At 39.8% G+C, this 18,578-nt stretch overlaps 1 protein-coding gene across 1 annotated transcript in view; it reads left to right on the top strand.

Annotated features, from left to right (window-relative positions):
* The window catches only part of TGFBR3 (transforming growth factor beta receptor 3), a 192,840-nt gene that overhangs the window by 161,986 nt on the left and 12,276 nt on the right, over nucleotides 1-18,578 (top strand). Inside the window, exons 13-15 of the mRNA XM_054979635.1 lie at nucleotides 806-1,105; nucleotides 3,141-3,261; nucleotides 15,360-15,401. Of these exons, the coding sequence (XP_054835610.1) occupies nucleotides 806-1,105; nucleotides 3,141-3,261; nucleotides 15,360-15,401 (463 nt within the window). The remainder of the gene's footprint in view (nucleotides 1-805; nucleotides 1,106-3,140; nucleotides 3,262-15,359; nucleotides 15,402-18,578) is intronic.

Below are 18,578 nucleotides of genomic sequence, written 5' to 3' on the forward strand. Positions count from 1 at the left end.
TCCAGGTTTTTCTTGAAACTTTGTTGGGGCTCAGCTCATGTACTAGTAGCACAAATAAGAACGTGCAAACACAGTAGAGACTTTTTCTGCATTGTGCCCTATGTTCAGAAGCTAAAGCAAGACTGGAATGAGTTGGGTGGTGTTAACTCTCAAATCATTTTACATTAATACAAGACTGCAGTGGTTTTCATCCTGCTGGAGTATATCCTGTTCACTCTAGATTTCCATCTGGCCTTGCAGTTAGTTCTTTGGACAGACAGATAATCTCATTTTTTTATCACCTGTCCTGGCATAAACTTGGTTTTCTCCTTTCTGCACAGTGGAAAATTGTTATTTGTGCCCGACGTCTGCTCTCCATCTTCCAAGCACAAAAATTATTGAACTGTTTTTGGTTTTCAGATGCTCATCTCTTTGGTCAATAAATTGTCCATGACAAAAATCTGAGAGAGCTCTTCATTCCCCACCCCTTCTGCATAAACACTTGCACTGTAATGGTTTTCTTTATGGGTAAATCCCAAAGTGCACATGGAAAGTAGCCTTTAAGAAGAACTTCTTTATTTCTAATATTTTGAGACAGAATCATTTTAAAATTTTTACTTCATTTTGATGTATAATATTTCCATTTCACAATAACTTAAAATTAGTAATAACTTTTTTTAAAAAAAATCTCTCACTATGCTTTCCAGATTGGTGTGAGGAAACAAAGCCTATGAACTAAGATTGGCAACCTCTGTTTTGGTTTTTAATATTTCTGAGGGGAAAACTAAATGTACCATAATAATAGAAATTGTTTTCTTTCTGACAGGTTTCTGTGACCAAGGCTGACAGATCCCTGGGCTTTGCAATTCAAACTTGCTTTATTTCTCCATATTCACACCCGGACAAAATGTCAGAGTATATCATTATAGAAAACATCTGTCCTAAAGATGAATCTGTAAAATTCTACAACATCCCAAAGACTAATTTCCCTATACCACATGCACTAACTGACAAAAAGCGGTTCAGCTTCATGTTCAAATCCATATTCAACACCTCCCTTCTCTTTCTTCACTGTGAAGTGACCTTATGTACAAAGAAAGAAAAAGACACTCAAGGATTGGCCAAGGTCAGTACTTGGTTAATTTACTCAACTTTTTTCCCTAATGGCCCAATCATATGATTTGTATTATCATCCAACAGTTTAGGGCCAGATACAGATCATGTTGTGCCAAGGTGTATGTAACTGTGTGGCATAGTGTTAACACTGCACACTGATCTAATATGTTGTGCTGGCACAAGAGTGTCTGTTGGCTCTCTTGTGTCAGCTGCAGTCACTATCCTAAATGCAGAGTTGCAGTAAGGTCCAGTTATCCAGATTTTACCTGGATTCTGGGCATGCCACTGTGAAGATCACAACTGAATGGAAAGTGCAGAGTCGAAGCAAATGTGAGGCAAGGATTACCACCCATGTGCAGGGCAGGCCATTTGGCATTGTTTAACACCAAGTAAATGGAAGTTTCTGCTTAGAGTGATAAAGAAATACCTTGTTCACACATCAGCAAAGAGAAAATCTGAGGATAAAAGGTGGCAGGATTTGGGCCTTCAAAATGATAGAACTGGTCTAGATAGGTTGATCAAGCTAGATAGGTTGATCAGACTGGAGTTCTCCACAGTTATCTCAAGCACATTTGATCAGTAGTTGGCCACACATCCAATTCCAAACTCTTAATTTTTTTTAAAAGTCTGTAGCCCTTTTCAACATAGAGATACAAGAAAAAATGTGCTGAGTGTTCCGTTCAATTATTTAGGAAGAGACAAGTCTGCTGCCTCTTCCACTGTTTTGCCAGTGAGGGAACTCACAGCCCTGACTGACATGGCTGATACAGCTCTTCCTAACAAGCTTTGCTATTGTCAGAGAAGAAAACATCAGCAAATTGTAGCATCAGCCAAGAATGATTAGATATAAAGAACTTCCTCTGATCCTTTTCCAAATGTTGGTAGTAATTCATAGGAACAGACCCAAAGCAATTGATAGTCAGTGCAACAATTAATTTGCTTAATTTTGCCTAATTAAAAACTATAATATTTACAGAGTGGAGATTCTGATGTAAATAATGTGGTTCCCCCAATCTACAGAGAGTTCAGTTGTATAAATTCATATGCGAGCGCATGTGGGTTCTTTTACTCAAGTATTTTATGGATTCTTGCAATTAAGAGCAGCGGGATTTAGAATATTTATTGAGTCTTCCCAGGGAGAGCTTTCATAGCTCTTGACAGCATGAGACACATTCCCCACTAAATGATTACAGGTGATAAATAGAAATTGCTCTCCGCTGTGGGAGTGGTCCACATTTATCTGTGTTATTCAGTGCTTGTAGCTATAAATAATGCTTTAACATTAAGTGTACAGATCCTGCTGAGGTATAATATTGCTTTTGTTTTTAAATTTCCATGTGTGAATTATTAGGTTGACCTGAATTAGGAGGATTTTAAAGGGAAATAAATGAGCATTCAAACTTGTTTTCTGCATTCTTTTTATTACTGATCTTACATGCTGATCTTACATGTCCATCCCTTTATGGAACCATTCAATGTACCTATGTAGGGAAAATTAATCTTTTTTTGAGGAAGAAAGTTACTCACTTTAAGCTCACTCTTTCAGAAATAATAGTAGCGGGATATCTGTGTTGGACACCTCCACGGTCTAAAGTATGGTCATCTTGAAATGTTACATACACACCGTGCGTGTTCCTGGGGTGCCTGCTAGTGGCAAGTGACCTCCAACAAGCACTTGTCACCTCCCGCTGATTGCTGGTGGATCAGCGGGCAAGAGGACAAACCCCGGGGAGTTTGCCTGCCGCCCTAGTAGGAACCTGTGCAACCTTGATGCTTGGTGAATATTACAGTGTTTGTTAGGAAATATAGAGTGATCTCAGTGCTAAGGCAAAGTTTGGATTTTGAAATTCAGCTGGGGGTGCTTCCTTGGAATATTATTCAGACAACTCAGTGGTTTTTTAATATGTATATAATGCTATGCTTTCTGTTCAGTAAACATGACTGAGTGCTAGTGATAATGAGGCAGCTGTGCATCTGCTCTGATACTGTAAATATTTGAAAGAAGTCCCTGTTCTCACAAACTGCATGTTGTCTCCACCCTGCAGTGCATCCCTCCTGATGAAGCCTGCACCTTTCTCAGTGCTGATATGATCCTTGCCATGATGCCAAATAAAAAAACCTTCATCAAACCCCTCGCTGTAGTAACTCTTAAAGGAAAGACAGAAGGTAACAAACACATCTGTTAACATAAGTACATTTCATTAAACAACATGTTACCACTTGAATGCAAAAACGTACCTCTGGGTAAATATATAATATAGTTTCATATTTTTGTGGTGTTATTGTTCTTGGGCTGCAGAGTGCCATAATCTTTGAGCACTAGCATTTGTTTACTCTTTTATCTCTCGCATGTTTATGAAAATGTAGTTTGGATATGCGCTAGGAAAGGAATGCATTTCTGATGCTATAGAAGAATATTGGATTAGTAAATATTAAATAATGCTGCAGTTGCTTCCAGCAGTTCATTATTGTTAGGCACTAAGATTTGTCTAATTTTTTCTCTCTCTTTCTTTGTGGCTGTAAATATTATTTAAGCTCCATAATTACAGTAGAATTTCTAACATATTGAAAATATTAAACCATGATGTTTTTGTAAATAAATGGGGAGGCCACAGGGAAAACGGCTGCACCAGCCATTTAGATAATTAATTTTAAGATATGAAATCCTACATTTCATTAGTTTTTTTCTTCCTGCATTTTATGTGGGTATGCAGCCTCATTTATCATCTTTATGATTTCATGAAACTGAGCTCTCTGCCCCATGCATCCACAAAAATACATTTTTAAAAAAATGATTTCCCTCTTCTAAGCACATAACCAGGCTAGGCCTGATTGTGCCACCCAGATGCAAACCTGCTCTTTTTCTATTTGCAACCAAAGCAAGCTGAGACACTGGATGCATCCACCCCCTTTAGGAATCCCAACCCACTCAGGACTTTAAAGGTGAGAACCAATACCTTGAACCTGATTCGGAATTAAACCGGAAGCCAGTGCAGCTGGCGCAGGACAGGTGTGATATGTGACTGGTAGGATATACCAGTCAGGACCTGCGCCGCCGCATTCTGGACCAGTTGTAGTTTCTGGATCAGGCCCAGGGGTAGCCCAGCGTAGAGTGAGTTACAGTAATCTAGCCTGGAGGAGACGGTTGCATGGGTCACTGTAGCCAGGTCCTGGGGTGTCAGGTAGGGGGCAAGTTGCATGGAAATCACTGAGTGACCGATACAGGAACCAAATAGTTTACATAATTGGAAGCAGAAGATGGAGACGCTCTATTCTCTGTGCTAAAACAAGACTAGGAGCTGATTGCGATATAGATCATGAGTTGCTGATATCAAAAATTAGAATAAAGCTGAAGAGAAACACTAAAAGAATCATAGTGCCAAAATACAATCTAAATAATATTCCTGAAGAATTTAAAGACCAGGTAAGGAACAGACTTGCAATAAATTTATCAAGGAAGAATGTGCAAAGACTATTACTGTAGCCGAAATAAAGAAGAAGACTAAATGGGTGACTGAGGAAACTCTTAAAATTGCTAAAGATAGATGAGAAGCAAAAGCAAAAGGTGACAGAAATAGGGTCAAAATTCTAAAAGTGATATTTTCAGCGACTTACACACAGAGACAAATATATCTATTATAATATCCAGTGCAAAGAAATAGAAGACAACAACCGGAAAAGGAAGAACAAGAGATCTGTTCCAAAAGATGTAAGAAATCAAAGGGAAATTCAAGCCACGGCTTGGGATGGTGAAAGATCAGCATGGAAATACAGTATCTGATCAGGACAAAATAAAGGAAAGATGGAAAACAATACACCGAAGAACTATACAAAAGAGATGGAAGGATGACAAGATACTTTTGACAAATCTTTTGATAAAGAACCAGAAATCCTAGGAAGTAAAAGCTGCACTCAAAGCAATTGGGAAAAACAAAGCATCTGGAGTAGATGGAATACCAATAGAGCTATTTCAAACTACAGAAATGGAGTCCATCAGAATCTTAACAAGAATCTGTCAACAAATATGGGAAACAAAACAATATCCCACAGACTGGAAACGCTCAGCCTACATTCCAGTTCCAAAAAAGGGGATGCCAAAGAATGCAGCAACTATCAGACTATTGCGTTAATTTCCCTTGCAAGCAAAGTAATGCTCAAAATTCTACAGCAAAGACTCTTACCATATATAGAATGATAAATGCTGGATGTTCAAGCTGGATTCAGAAAAGGAAGAGGCACCAGAGCACATTGCAAATTTATGATGCCTAATGGAACATACAAGGGAATTTCAGAAGAAAATCAGCCTGTGTTTTATAGATTACAGCAAAGTTTTTGACTGTGTGGATCATGAAAAGCTATGGAGAGTCTTAAAAGAAATGGGGGTTCCACAACATCTGATTGTTTTGATGCATAACCTGTACTGTGGACAAGAGGCTACTGTAAGGACAGAATATGGGGAAACAGAATGGTTTCCAGTTGGCAAGGGTGTCAGACAAGGATGCATATTATCTCCCTACTTGTTCAACCTCTATGCAGAGTATATCATAAGGAAAGCTGGATTAGATCTGGAAGAAGGTGGAGTGAAAATTGGTGGAAAGAGTATTAACAATTTGAGATAATGCAGATGACGCCTGCTAACATCTTCTCCACAGTTTGATACTGAGAGATCTCTGTCTTTCGGCGCTACACCTCTGAAGATGCCAGTCACAGCTGCTGGCAAAACATCAGGAACTACAATGCCAAGACCATGGCGATACAGCCTGGAAAATCCACAACAACCATCGTTCTCCAGCCGTGAAAGCCTTCGACAATATATAGATGACACCTCGTTACTGGCAAAAAATAGTGAAGACTTTAAATGACTACTGATGAAGGTTAAAGGAGAAAGTGACAAAGCAGGATTACAGCTGAACATCAAGAAGACAAAAGTAATGACTACTGAGGAATTACACAATTTTAAAGTTGACGATGAGGAAATTGAAATTGTTCCAAGACTTTCTATTCTTTGGCTCAATCATCAATCAAAAGGGAGACTGCAATAAAGAAATCAGAAGAAGATTGAGACTTGGAAGAGCAGCTGTTAGGGAGCTAGATAATATTCTTAAAGATAAAGATGTCTCTCTGGGAACCAAGATCAAAGTAACCCAAACTATGGTCTTCCCCATTACTATGTATGGATGTGAAAGTTGGACAGTGAAGAAAGCTGACAGGAAGAAAATTGATCCATTTGATATGTGGTGCTGAAGGATTGTTTTGTGGATACCATGGACAGCCAAAAAGTCAGATAAGTGAGTACTGGATCAAATCAAGCCTGAATTCTCCCTAGAAGCTAAAATGACAAAATTAAGGCTATCATACTTTGGTCACATGAGAATACAAGATTCTCTGGAAAAGTCAATAATGCTAGGAAAAGTGGAAGGCAGTAGAAAAAGAGGAAGACCTAAAACGAGATGGCTTGACTCAATAAAAGAAGCCACATCCTCCAGTTTGCAGGATCTGAGCAAGTGTGTTAATGATAGGACATTTGGGAGGTCTTTCCTTCATAGGGTCGCCATAGGTTGGAGGCTACTTGATGGCACACACAGCTGGTGCATCCATGGAGGCAGGTCTAGCAGCCGCCTTGAGCGCTGAGGCGCCTTAAGGGGGCACCGTGGTGGAGGCGCCCACCGCAGAGCGGGCGGTGGTAGTGCTGGCGGCTGAGCAGGAGGGCTGGGAAGCTGCTCACGTGCCGCTCTGGCCATCTTCCACGCCTGGCCTGCAGCTGCTGCATCCGGCTGGGAGCGTGTGCTGGCAGCAGCAGTGTGGGGCAGTCTGAGCAGGCAGCCTCCCAGCCCTCCTGCTCAGTTGCCCCATGCTGCTGCCGCCTGCACACAGCTGCGGGCCAGGCATGGCAGGCGGCTGGGGTGGCGCAGGAGGGTTGGGAGCCATGTCAATGGGACCAGCTCACAGAGGCATGCTGCGTGATGACATCACATGCAGTGCTGTAATCACACAGTCCAGGTGCGCACGCATGTGAAGCACATGCACATGCAGGTGGCAACAGCCCTGAAGCTGCCCCCAGCCTCAGGTACCAGAAACTCTGGCACCAGCCCTGACAGCACATAACACATACACACACACAACCAAAGCAGGTGGGGAAAAGGAGCTTTAGCCTGTCCCTCATGCTGTTTTCATATCTGCAAACTGCCCTGTGGTGCCACTGTTGACTCTGTTTTAAAAATCACATTAATGACATGGTACAGGTAAGTTTCACAGTCTAGATAGTAGTGCTCTACAGGGTGGTTTGAGAGACAAAAGGTAGCAAGGGGGGAGGCTAAAGCTGCCTGTCCCTGCCTGCATTGATTGCAAACATAAAAGAGTTGGTGTGCTGTTCCCCTACCCTCCCGCTACATGTGGCCTAGGAGCAGGCTTGCCTTGCAGGAGCAGTTTTGCCTTCCAAAATGGCCATTTCCTCCAGGGGAACTGATCTCTGTCTGGAGATCAGAGGGTAGGGCCACCAGTCACATGGTTTATTTTCAGACATGCCGGAACAGTGTTCCACCACGTTCCGGCTGAAGGAAAGCCCTGGACATAGGGATGGAGTTCTACATACTACGCACTGCCGCAACAAAAGCCCTATCTCCAGGAATCCTATTTGAAGGTTAGGGATATGATGGGAGGACAAATAAAGCAGGTTCTCACATGGCACATCCAAGTGCTGGAGCCTTGCTAGAGAAGCTTTTTGGCTGTCAGCCACTGCATGTAAGTGTTGAAAAGTATAGTATTGTGGTTACCATATGGGCATTTTAAGGGGCTTGGGTGTGTTCATTCCACATTCCAAAAACCATGCCACATTCTTATATGCTCTGAATCTATTGGTAGTTATAGGAGGGAATAGGAAGGAAAGAAAGATTAAACACACATTCACATGTTGTTCTTAGTGGTCATTATGGCCTGAAATGGTATGAAAAGGAAAAATTAACATTAAGCCATGTGTTCACCTCAGCCCGTGGCTCTCTGCCCTGTGCTTTTCCCCCACTCTTCCCTCTAACTCTTTTTGTTGCTGTTGTTGTTTTGACCAGCTTTGAGTTACTTGAAAAATGATTTGTCCTACTTTGTTTTAGGACTTGAGCAGCTTTTCTAATGCGCTGTTGCTGCATTGCAGGAATGAGATTCACTTATCTGTGCTTTGTACCTTCAGAACTGTTTTCTATACCAAAATTCAATTAATCTCTCAATTTATTTCTGCCAAGTAATGTTTTGAACCGTTAAATAACTTTTGCCAAATTAACATTGTTTTAGAAATCTGCTTCCCAATGAACGAAAAGCACCTTTGTAGCCAATCCAAAGTTTTTCAATAAATTAATTTAATCCATGAATTCACTAAAACTTGTAGTTCTAGTTTCCAGCATACACCTTTCCTCCAATTATGCCACTAAGCAGGTTAATCAGAGGTAATTTTGTGTGACCTTCATTTCATCTATGCGAATTGGGTCCTTGCTATTTCATTGCCAGAGCTTCTTTTCAACACTAAGCATCTGGTGTAGATTGCTACTGTAATCTCTCTTTATATATAGAATAGTGGATTATGTCCTGTGGATTTGTTCCCACAGCAGTGAAACGTTACCGTGCAAGGAGCCTTCGCCTAACATGAAAAAAGCTTTTCCACTGGCAGAAAAACCTCTTGTATCAAGGGAAAGCTCTTTGCACTCAAGAAAAGTGCTACTATTAGCAAAATGGATCTGGAGAATCCAGCCCAATTCTGCAAAGCACTACAGTTTTTACCTCTATCTGTATTGTAGACAGTTTTTCCGATCACTGATTTAAAGGAAGCTCGAGTGAAATTTAGCTTTTCGTATTTTGTGGTTTGCAGATTTGGGCTTTGAAAGTGAATGGGATTTTGATCAAAGCATTTGCTTGATTTTTTATTATATTTATCTTGCCTTGCACATTAAAACATAAAGTAGTGGGAGTCAGATTCATACTGTGAAAAGTGATACACATAACTCAGTATAGGGACTACAGGTATATCTTACATATGCTAAGTAGATTAGTCAGTTATTTCCTATAAGAATTCATAATTATGCTTTGTCCTAAATTTAAAATTCTCTCTAAAAAGAAGGCTCGATTGGATACATATTACACTAAATCAGAATCTTTTTCCTTCCTTCCTTCCTTCCTTCCTTCCTTCCTTCCTTCCTTCCTTCCTTCCTTCCTTCCTTCCTTCCTTCCTTCCTTCCTTCCTTCCTTCCTTCCTTCCTTCCTTACTTACTTACTTACTTACTTACTTACTTACTTAGTCTACTCTTCTGACCTATAAGTATTAAGTAGTAACTGAGAATATGAGAAAGAAAGGAAGAATTCAGGCCAGAGAAAGTTAGTCTATAAAGTACAAAAAGGGTGATTTCTTATAAGTTGCCCAAATTCCCATGGCCTGAACTAAAAAATTGGCTAAAATGAGTACATTTTCCACTCCTGAGTCTGTTAGCAATTTAGGGACTAAAATATCTGGTGTAAAATCTGTCCAGTGTAATGTCAGGGTCCATTTCTGATTTTTGATCCATTTCTGTCTCACCTTGTTGTACCATGGGCATTCAAATAAAACATGGGTTACAGATTTGATAACATCCAGACCACAGCCACAATATCTGTTCGAGAAAGGTATACCCAGAATGCGGCCTTCAGAGACTGCAGAAGGTAGTGCATTTAGTTGTACAAGCATTATTGCTTGTCTATATTTAGGAACTGTTAGGCCAAACAAATACATTGGAATTGTAAAACTTGGAGGGATCCTCATATAAAGGGAAGAACAGACTCTATAGATGGTGCTGGCTAAATCAAAATCTGTACTACTATCATATAATGAAAGCTATTGAAAACAAATTCCCCAGTAACTGGTTTTAATAGCTATTTTAGTGGGATAAAGTGCTCAGATATCTTTAACAAGAATTGAATACATAATTATGATACATTATCTCTCTCAATATAAATTTCATTCCTAATTGTGAAACGTTCTTCTTCATAAATTGCCTACAGTGTTTTTGATCCATAACATTGGGTTGAGTAGATCTGCCCCCCTTTCCTTTATTTCCTTTGTCTTTTCCTGGTCCTGTTGCAACAAGGGAGCTAACAGGCTATCAGGGTAGACTGTATTGTGCTCTGTGGCCTTCTGCCTTTCCAGTCCTTGTGTGTGTCCAGATCAGACTTTACATTCTTCCTTGGTGGATGAAGGTTTTGTCTTCCACAAACACAATGGTAACGTGTAGCTACAGTTGCATCAGCATGGTGCTGCATATCAATTTAGGGATCAGTTCACCCTGTGGTATCCAAAATTCAAATCTTAGCATCCTGTATTGGGGTCGAGGGGTACAATACTGTATTCAAGTCAACAGAACAGTCCTTGGCACATTCATTCTTTAGTGCAAGGCATTTTTCCATAGATGATTAATTTGGTTAAAGTCCAGACATCAGTGACTAATTTTTCTGTTTATACCGAATTAACTAGCTCATGATGGATTCTATGACTTCTGTTGGCTATGTTTTTCTGGGGAATCCAAGGGGATACTTGAGAGTGCAAATAAAGCCTAGAGCTGGGTCCAGCCAGCTTTTCTTCAGGTGAAGAAAACCTTTGACTCCACAAAGGTTATACTGGGGATTTTTTCTTTTAATTTAGAGGTGTCTGTTCCCCTGACTTGTATCATCTGTAACTGGCCACCCGGTCCCATGGGTTTGTTTGGTCTGAACGGGTGGTGCAATACATGCACGGCTGTTTTTGGTATTGTATTGTTATTTGCTGATTTTATTTTATGCTGCCGTTTTTATTGTATATTTTATAAGTTGTGATCTGCTCTGAGCCTGCTTGCGGGGAGAGTGGAATATAAATTTAATTAATAAATAAATTTTTAAAAATACTTCGTCCTTTACTAAAAATGTGCTGTGGTTCTAATATACCCTAAACATAATTTTTTGCTGAGAAAGTCGCAGTATAAGATTAGACATGGGCACGAACCACAAAAAAACCTAACCATGCGGTTCGTGGTTTGTGGGTTTCCATGAGCCAGGAACCACAAACTCCCACGAACTGGGGCAAGTTCCCGAACCAGTTCGTGCTTCATGGGGTTTAAATGCCCCTTTCCGGCTGCTTAGCAGCAGGGAAAGGGGCATTTAATCGTTTAAAGGGCCCTTTTCTGCCACTTGCAAGTGGCAGGGCACTTTAAACGGCCCAAACCCCAGCCCCATACTGAATTCTAGGTATAATATTCATTTTGAGTGTATTTACATTACACAGTAGCATCAGGTTTAAAATTGCCCATCTGTCCAAATCCCAGAATGTAGCAGCAATCAATGTGTTAAAATTCATTGTAATCGTGTACTTCTAGGAATCAGTGATGACATCTGAGCACTATCAGAAATGTCCGTTGGCAAATTAGATGTCCAAGAATAGAAAAGGTGCAATAAGAGAGTTGTTTCCTGATACTTAGATATCCCAGTGGGTTTCATAAATGACTTCATCAGGGGATCTAATAAAATAAAGTTAATAATAATAAAAATAATCAAATTACATTTCAAAAAGCATTTAAAATCAAAATGCAGACAGTCATTAAAATTCTTCCAAATAATATCATGAGCTTGATACGGGGAACCAGGTATTTAGGGTAATTTAGTAGAATAAGAGCAATTCATAAACAACCAAGTACCGAATGTATATTCTTAAAATCTTAAAACCTGCGATTTTTTGATGGCCCAAAAGACATTATCTGTGGAATTGTGCATATGCAAAAGGAAATGAGAAACCTAAAGTGCTGCCATTCTTTCGTGTGAAATATCACTCTTATTGTTATGATGTTTTCCCTATATATATTTTTTCACATGGGCACCTAATGGCATAAATCAATCCTTTAAGCGTTGTCAGGTCGTAATGATAAGGTATTATTGAAAAGGGAGGCAGAGTGGATGCTCAGGTTGATATCTTTGGCCCCTCAGGGGTTAAAGGGGAGCCTAGACTTGCTACATCTGACCTGACTATAAATTACACTGAGCTCTGCACAACCTTTGCATTTTATCAAGGTGAGAGCCTGGAAAAGTTTCTGATTAACAGGCATGATATATTATCAACACCTCTTTAATAGGGACTTTTTAAAAATGTTAAGCCTATGTTCTCTTTATTCTGTACACAAAGATTTTAAGAATGTATGTACAGTACTTGGTTTTTATAAATTGCTCTTATATTTTGTATTTAATAACAATTTTTGAACCACATTAACCTAAATACATGGTTCTCTTCCCTGTATTTATTTATTTAACTTATATCCCGCCTCTCCACTATATTTGGTGCTTGAGGTAGTTTATAACATATCATGCTCATGTTATTAAGAAAGATTTTAATAACTTTATGAATTTTGATTTTTAAATGTTTTTGAAATGTAATTATTTTATTATTTTTAACTTTATTTTATTAGATCCCCTGATGAAGCCATTTCATGTTGGGGTCTATAACTATCAATAAATAACTCTCCTATTACACCTTGCTCTTCTCATTTCTATTCCTGGACATCATTAGTGCATCCCCCTTTTTACCTGATATTGGCATACACACTCCATGATATATCATCTCCCAATTGCATAAATTCAGATTTTGTCCATTTAATCAAATAGTCAGACAAATCACCAAAAGGTTATACTGGGGATCATGGGACTTGTATGTGTATAAAAGCCACATGGAAAGGGGGCTGTAGCAAGGAGGAGAAATGGCCAAACATGAGTGAAAAAGCTGACTGGATCCAACCCTTAGTTCTTGTAATCTGGTTTGGCCATAGGTGATGGTTTGAATATTAACATAGAAAAAAAATTTGAAAGCTGAAAAGGGTCAGACAGATACCTTCTCAAATCAAGCACACTGGTAGGACTCAAATTTTCAAAGTAAGGGTGGATGGAGCATGTATCGGAAAAGAGAACGATATAGCTGTAGATGCAAAATATACTTCCCTTGATTTCCTCTGACAACAACAGTGGAGATGAACACTAACTTATTTTTAAAACCTCTAAATAAACTTTGGCATTGGCTTCTCTTGTTTGGTGTTCACATGGCACTAATTAAAGGGTTTCAATGGCTTCACTTGGAGATCAAAATCTTTCACTTGCATGCAAAGCCTGTTTGAAATTCTGGAATGCTTTCCAGGCAGATTCAAAGGCAGGGGATCAGAAATCCTTTAACCTCAGTCCTGTGGAGTATGCTTTTTTGGCATTTATGGTATACTGTAGTGCATTGCTTGGGAGACATAAGGAACAACTGTTTCTGTTTAACTGTATGAGTATTTTCCTTTTTTTTCTTAACACAAATGAATTCACTCAGGACAAAGCACAAATATTTGCTCTCCCCACACAGTACAATTAAAACAGCATGCTTGTTTAAGTCTCTCTGCATAAGCTCCATTTGTTGAAAAACTTTCTGATTTCGGTACCTAGAGCAATCTGCAAGGAATTGATTGAGAACCAGGGTGGTCGGTTCAAATCCCTACTCTGCTATGAAGCTCAGTAGTTGACCTTGGGCCAGTCACTTTGTCTCAGCCTAACATACTTCACAGGATTGTTGTGATAATAAAATGGGTAAGGGGAACATAATGAATGAAGGTGTGAATGAAGATTTTGATTCTGACTCTCCAAGGAATCTAATGCCTGCGGTTTGGGGTTGGGGGCAGTGGAGTGGGATACAACCAGAGAAGTAGACAATAGTATGATATAGAACATTATATAAAGCTGAAAACATAGCATAGTAGTGGGATGTTTGGTGGAATGCTTGCCAAAACTTTTCAGATGTCCAGCTTAGTGGGCAACCATATGTACGTGAACCATATGTCTTTGTTGGTCTGCAATTTCTTTACAATGAATCAAGTTATCCCTTTCTTGAGGTTAACTGTCCTTGTGAACTTAACAGCAAATTTGTAAGGATTAGAAAATAAATGCATATAATCTACTAAATGACCTAAGAAGAGCATCTTGTATCTTCAGGCCATCAGTTATCATTTCCTTTGATACAAAGCAGGCCAGATTTTCTGTGTGTTGTTGCAAACCATATTATTGGATCCATTCCTGTTAGATCCGCGCAAGAAGCCAAGGAAAGAAGTTTCCCGGCTCTGCAGATAGGGAATCAGAACAGAATGTTCAATTCAGGATGTCTGCTCTCCCCTTCATGTGCCATGCACATGACGCCCATTAGTCCTGGTGGGGCAGTATGGCTGTGTATCTGAAATAATGTTTTTACGAAATTTACAGTGTTCGTTTCCACATGCTCAGCCTGTTGCCTTGTTGAACCAGATCCCAGTGAGTTCAGATGATCATTTCAAGGACTGTGCTCATTAGCTATAGTTTATCTCCTGCAGCATTCTTTACACAATATACTTTTTAAAAGGTTTTTTTCCCATTCTAGGCACTCTCTTTCATTTGCTTCACTGTGATGATCAACAAATGTTGAGTTATTAGAGACTGCAGACTTACTAAATAATTATGTGACATAAATACAATTTTAAGAAATATATTGCAGCAGAACTGATAATATAATATAGTAGTGACTTTGAATTGGTGACTTAGCAATTCTGGCAAATTGCTATGGCATGTAACCTTTGGTTTGTGATGGATCCAGATATCCTCCCTTCGAATAATCTTATGTTCCTAGATAACCATTCAATTAAGTCATAATTGCAGGCAATTCTCTAATCTCCTCTCTGCTCCCATTATTTATTTTACTGTATTTTTAAAATTTTCTATTCTCCCTCTAAAAAAAGAGAAAGCTTCAAGATACTGTCACTGGTGAAGAATGAAAAGTGACTGTGTATGTGCGGCAGGCACATATTGGATAATGCTCATGCTGTTAATTATAAGAAAATAGCCCCTTTGCTTGCACGTTTTTAAAAGACTTTAAAAGATTTTGATTTTTCAGTGCTCTTCCACATAAGTAACTAAATAGTCCTTTAAATGGACTACCAAATATAGTACCCAGCTACCTCATGTCCTGCTGCATTCCTTCCCCTCTTCTATGTGGGATGGCTTGGATAGCACCTTGTAAACCCGTGCAATGCTCATGCACACTTTTATGGTCTAATCATTTGAAGGCTGTGATTAAAGAGGAATGGTGTTTCCCTCTTCTATTTTTTTACACACATACTCCGATTTAATAATTTCTGACTAATGATATATTACAGACTCTGCATAAGGATTGCTGATGTAGTATATAAAATTCTGCTGAAGCAAGTAGCATTAATCTTTTTCTCTCTTTCTTTTAAAAACAGATAAATCTCCTTCTAGCTCAAAGCCTCCTGAGGGGTTCCAACGTAAGTTGCACGTGCCTGTTTTTTTCCAAAAGAATACAGCAGAACAATGTGTATTTTAAAAAAGTATTGGACCAGGAACACCCTAACTCTTTGAATCTAGAAACCATTTTTAAACTTATTTTCAGTGGTGGTGGGCTCATATGTAGTGAGGAGGCTATGCATAAGAAGGAAAGAGCAAGTAATTTCTATGGAATGTAGCATTTCTGCAGAAAGCAAATGTGAGTTAGTGGTGATAGTGTTGCGGGAGTTTTTTCTGGTTTGACTCCTTCAGTCATGGGATTCTGTTGGTGTGCTGGGTAAGACTCTTCTTTCTCAGAGCTAAGCTACAAGAGACAAATTACACGAGGAGAAGCACGTGAAAGGAGTCTCAATGTTAGCCAGGAAGCTGAGTTTTAAAAGAGATTGGAAGGCTTTGTCAATTTCCCCTCTCTACAGAGTCAGGGAGATCCCTGCTTAGAGGGTTTGTTTATTTCCTCTTCGTCTCTTAGAAGGGGAGGTGAAACTGACAGAGCCTTCAGGAGGCAAAGAGGAAATTAACAAACCTCTGAGCAGCGATCTCCCTGGTTTTGTAGCGAGGGGAAATTAATGAAGCCTTCTGATCTCTTTTAAAACTCAGCTTCCTGGCTACCATTGCGACTCCCTTCACGTGTTCCTCCTCGTGTAATTTGTATCTTGTAGTTGGCTCTCAGTTGCAGTTACCTCATGGAGATGTTCTGAGGGAAAAGGCCTCACTACATGTTACATGCAGATACGTGAAACTGAATCCAGACACACTCTTTCTCCCCCTCCTCTCAGGAAAAGACACTCTGGGAGGGTGCAGTTTGAAGTACAGAAGCAGCTGCTGGTCTTGAAACTCATCTGTGGCTTACCCATTCTGAGAGTAGCTTTTCTGGAGGGAGGGGGAAGAGAGTTGTTGGAGTTTGTGTGTATGTTTGGGAGATTTATATGCCATCTCCCATAAAAACAAAACTATAACCATCAAGAATAAAACTAGCAGTGAATTCACTGAGGACATAAAAATGGCATTAAATGACATAAAACAATTTTAGCTGTGAGCATAAAATAGCTCTCAAGTGAGACTCAGGCCCTAGGAATAATAACTAAAATAGTTGTATATACCATGTAGTATACACCAGATAGATACCTTTAAAAGCGTTAAATTCATGGAGGGTCCATCAATGGCTACAAGCCAGGTGTATTAAGAAAACCTTCTTCTACAGAGGCAAGAAACCTCTGAATGGGATGGAAAGGCCTTGGCCACTGTGCCATATTTGTTACTCATCCAAGACAACTGGTTGCCTGCTGTGTGAAACCCTATGTAGACAAAATGGACCACTGGTCTGATCTAGCAAACCTGATATGTGCTTATGTTGGTCATCTCTAATGGAACACTCTGAACTCCTTGGGGAAAGGATGGAATACAAATGTAACAAGCAAAACCCCAGAGTACCAGTAAAAGTATTGGAAGTCCTAGGCCTTTATAAAACTCTTGGTTTCTTCATCAGCTCTGCATTTAACTAGACATTTTGCCATTTGAACCCATTGCCTGAATCCCTATATATGTTACATATAAAACTGAGCCTTAAAAGAAAGTAAGTAAAGCAGTTGGGAGTACATGATGTTGGCATCCATATACAAAAAAGATCAAAATGACTGCAGACAAATAGCAAACATTTAGAACAATGCCTTCAGGAACCAGATGCACAGTCATACAAATTGCCCTGCCTCTCCCCTTGAGAGCTGATTTATTTTTTTCTGGCCCAGAATTAATTTGCCTGATTAAAACCATTTTCAACTGCGAAAAATAATTGTTTCTATTTCTGTATCAGCTGAGTTTCAAGTTGGCATAATCTATCAATTAACAACCTTTCCACTCCCCACCTAACTAGAGATAGAAAGGAATCTGATAAGATGGAACAAAGTTGACAGGCAACTTATTTTAATTTGTTTTAATTTTCTTCCTGCCTATCCTATTCTGGAGGCATATGTTTTGAGAAGTACATGAATTTAAAAATAAGCTTACTAAAATAAGAGAAAAAGATTTGTAAGTTATTTTTCCTTTCAAACCAAAAAATAAGGAACAACTACCAGGAAATTCTAGTTTGTTGCTGTTGTGAAGAATTTTTAGACCGTGGTCTGGGAGCTGTATGTTGCTGTTTCACTCTCACCTGAGGCAACTCCCGGCAGGAAGTGGCGCCCCTGTCACTACACATGCAAAGCGCACATGCGCACTCCTGGAACCGCACAATGACGTCACTTCCAGGAAGTGCACATGGTGCAGTTGCCCTCCCGGGGAGGGAGGGGGAAAGAAAGAAAGAAAGAAAGAAAGAAAGAAAGAAAGAAAGAAAGAAAGAAAGAAAGAAAGAAAGAAAGAAAGAAAGAAAGAAAGAAAGAAAGAAAGAAAGAAAGGCCTCAGCTGGGGAGAGGACCCCCCCCCCGCTCAGCTGAAGTTTAAAGTCAGTTTGGGGCTTCCCTTAGTTTGGGGCTTCTCTAGCTTCAGCTGCAAGGAGGGGAATCCCCTTCCTCTCAGCTGAATCTTAAAGCTGAGAAAGGAGCTCTTTAATCCCCACTCTTCAGCTGGAGTGGGGGACTTCCCCAGCCAGCTGAAGAGTGGGGGTTAAAGAGTTCCTTTCCCTCACAAGCTGGTCAGGGCCACCTGAACAAATGACTACTTTGCAGAGCTATCGGAATGCCATTCTGGTGCGTTCCGGCAGGAAAATGGCCTGCAATTATAGTGGACTGTTTTAGCAGTTGGTTGGGAGTGGTAGACAAAGCCTTCCACTTCTCAACATGGTGTGCTAGCATGTGCATCTTCATACAGTTCCCCACAATTATTTCTGCTACTTTTGTTATCTTAGTCTCCTGAGACATTGAAAGTCACCACAGCCCCCCAAATAAAGATTTTCTCTAGGTATCTTTCACGCCATGCAGGCCCAACCAAATATCCTGTTAAAATAATCATACAACTTTCCTGACTCCCAGAATAAGCCTGGACTCCAGAATTTTGTCCCTGTAGATCTCCCTCCCACCATAACAACCTCACTAGTCTCTACCTCTCACTTGAATATCTCTCCCTCACTTTCAGGCAATAGGAAGGGAGAGGGGTTGGGCACATTGGCATGAATGAGAAGGAAGAAGAGAAAGCATCTGTTTTTTGGGAAAGAGAAAAGGAAGATG

This window comes from Eublepharis macularius, chromosome 5, assembly GCF_028583425.1.
Source record: "Eublepharis macularius isolate TG4126 chromosome 5, MPM_Emac_v1.0, whole genome shotgun sequence".
NCBI classification, from domain to species: Eukaryota; Metazoa; Chordata; class Lepidosauria; order Squamata; family Eublepharidae; genus Eublepharis; species Eublepharis macularius.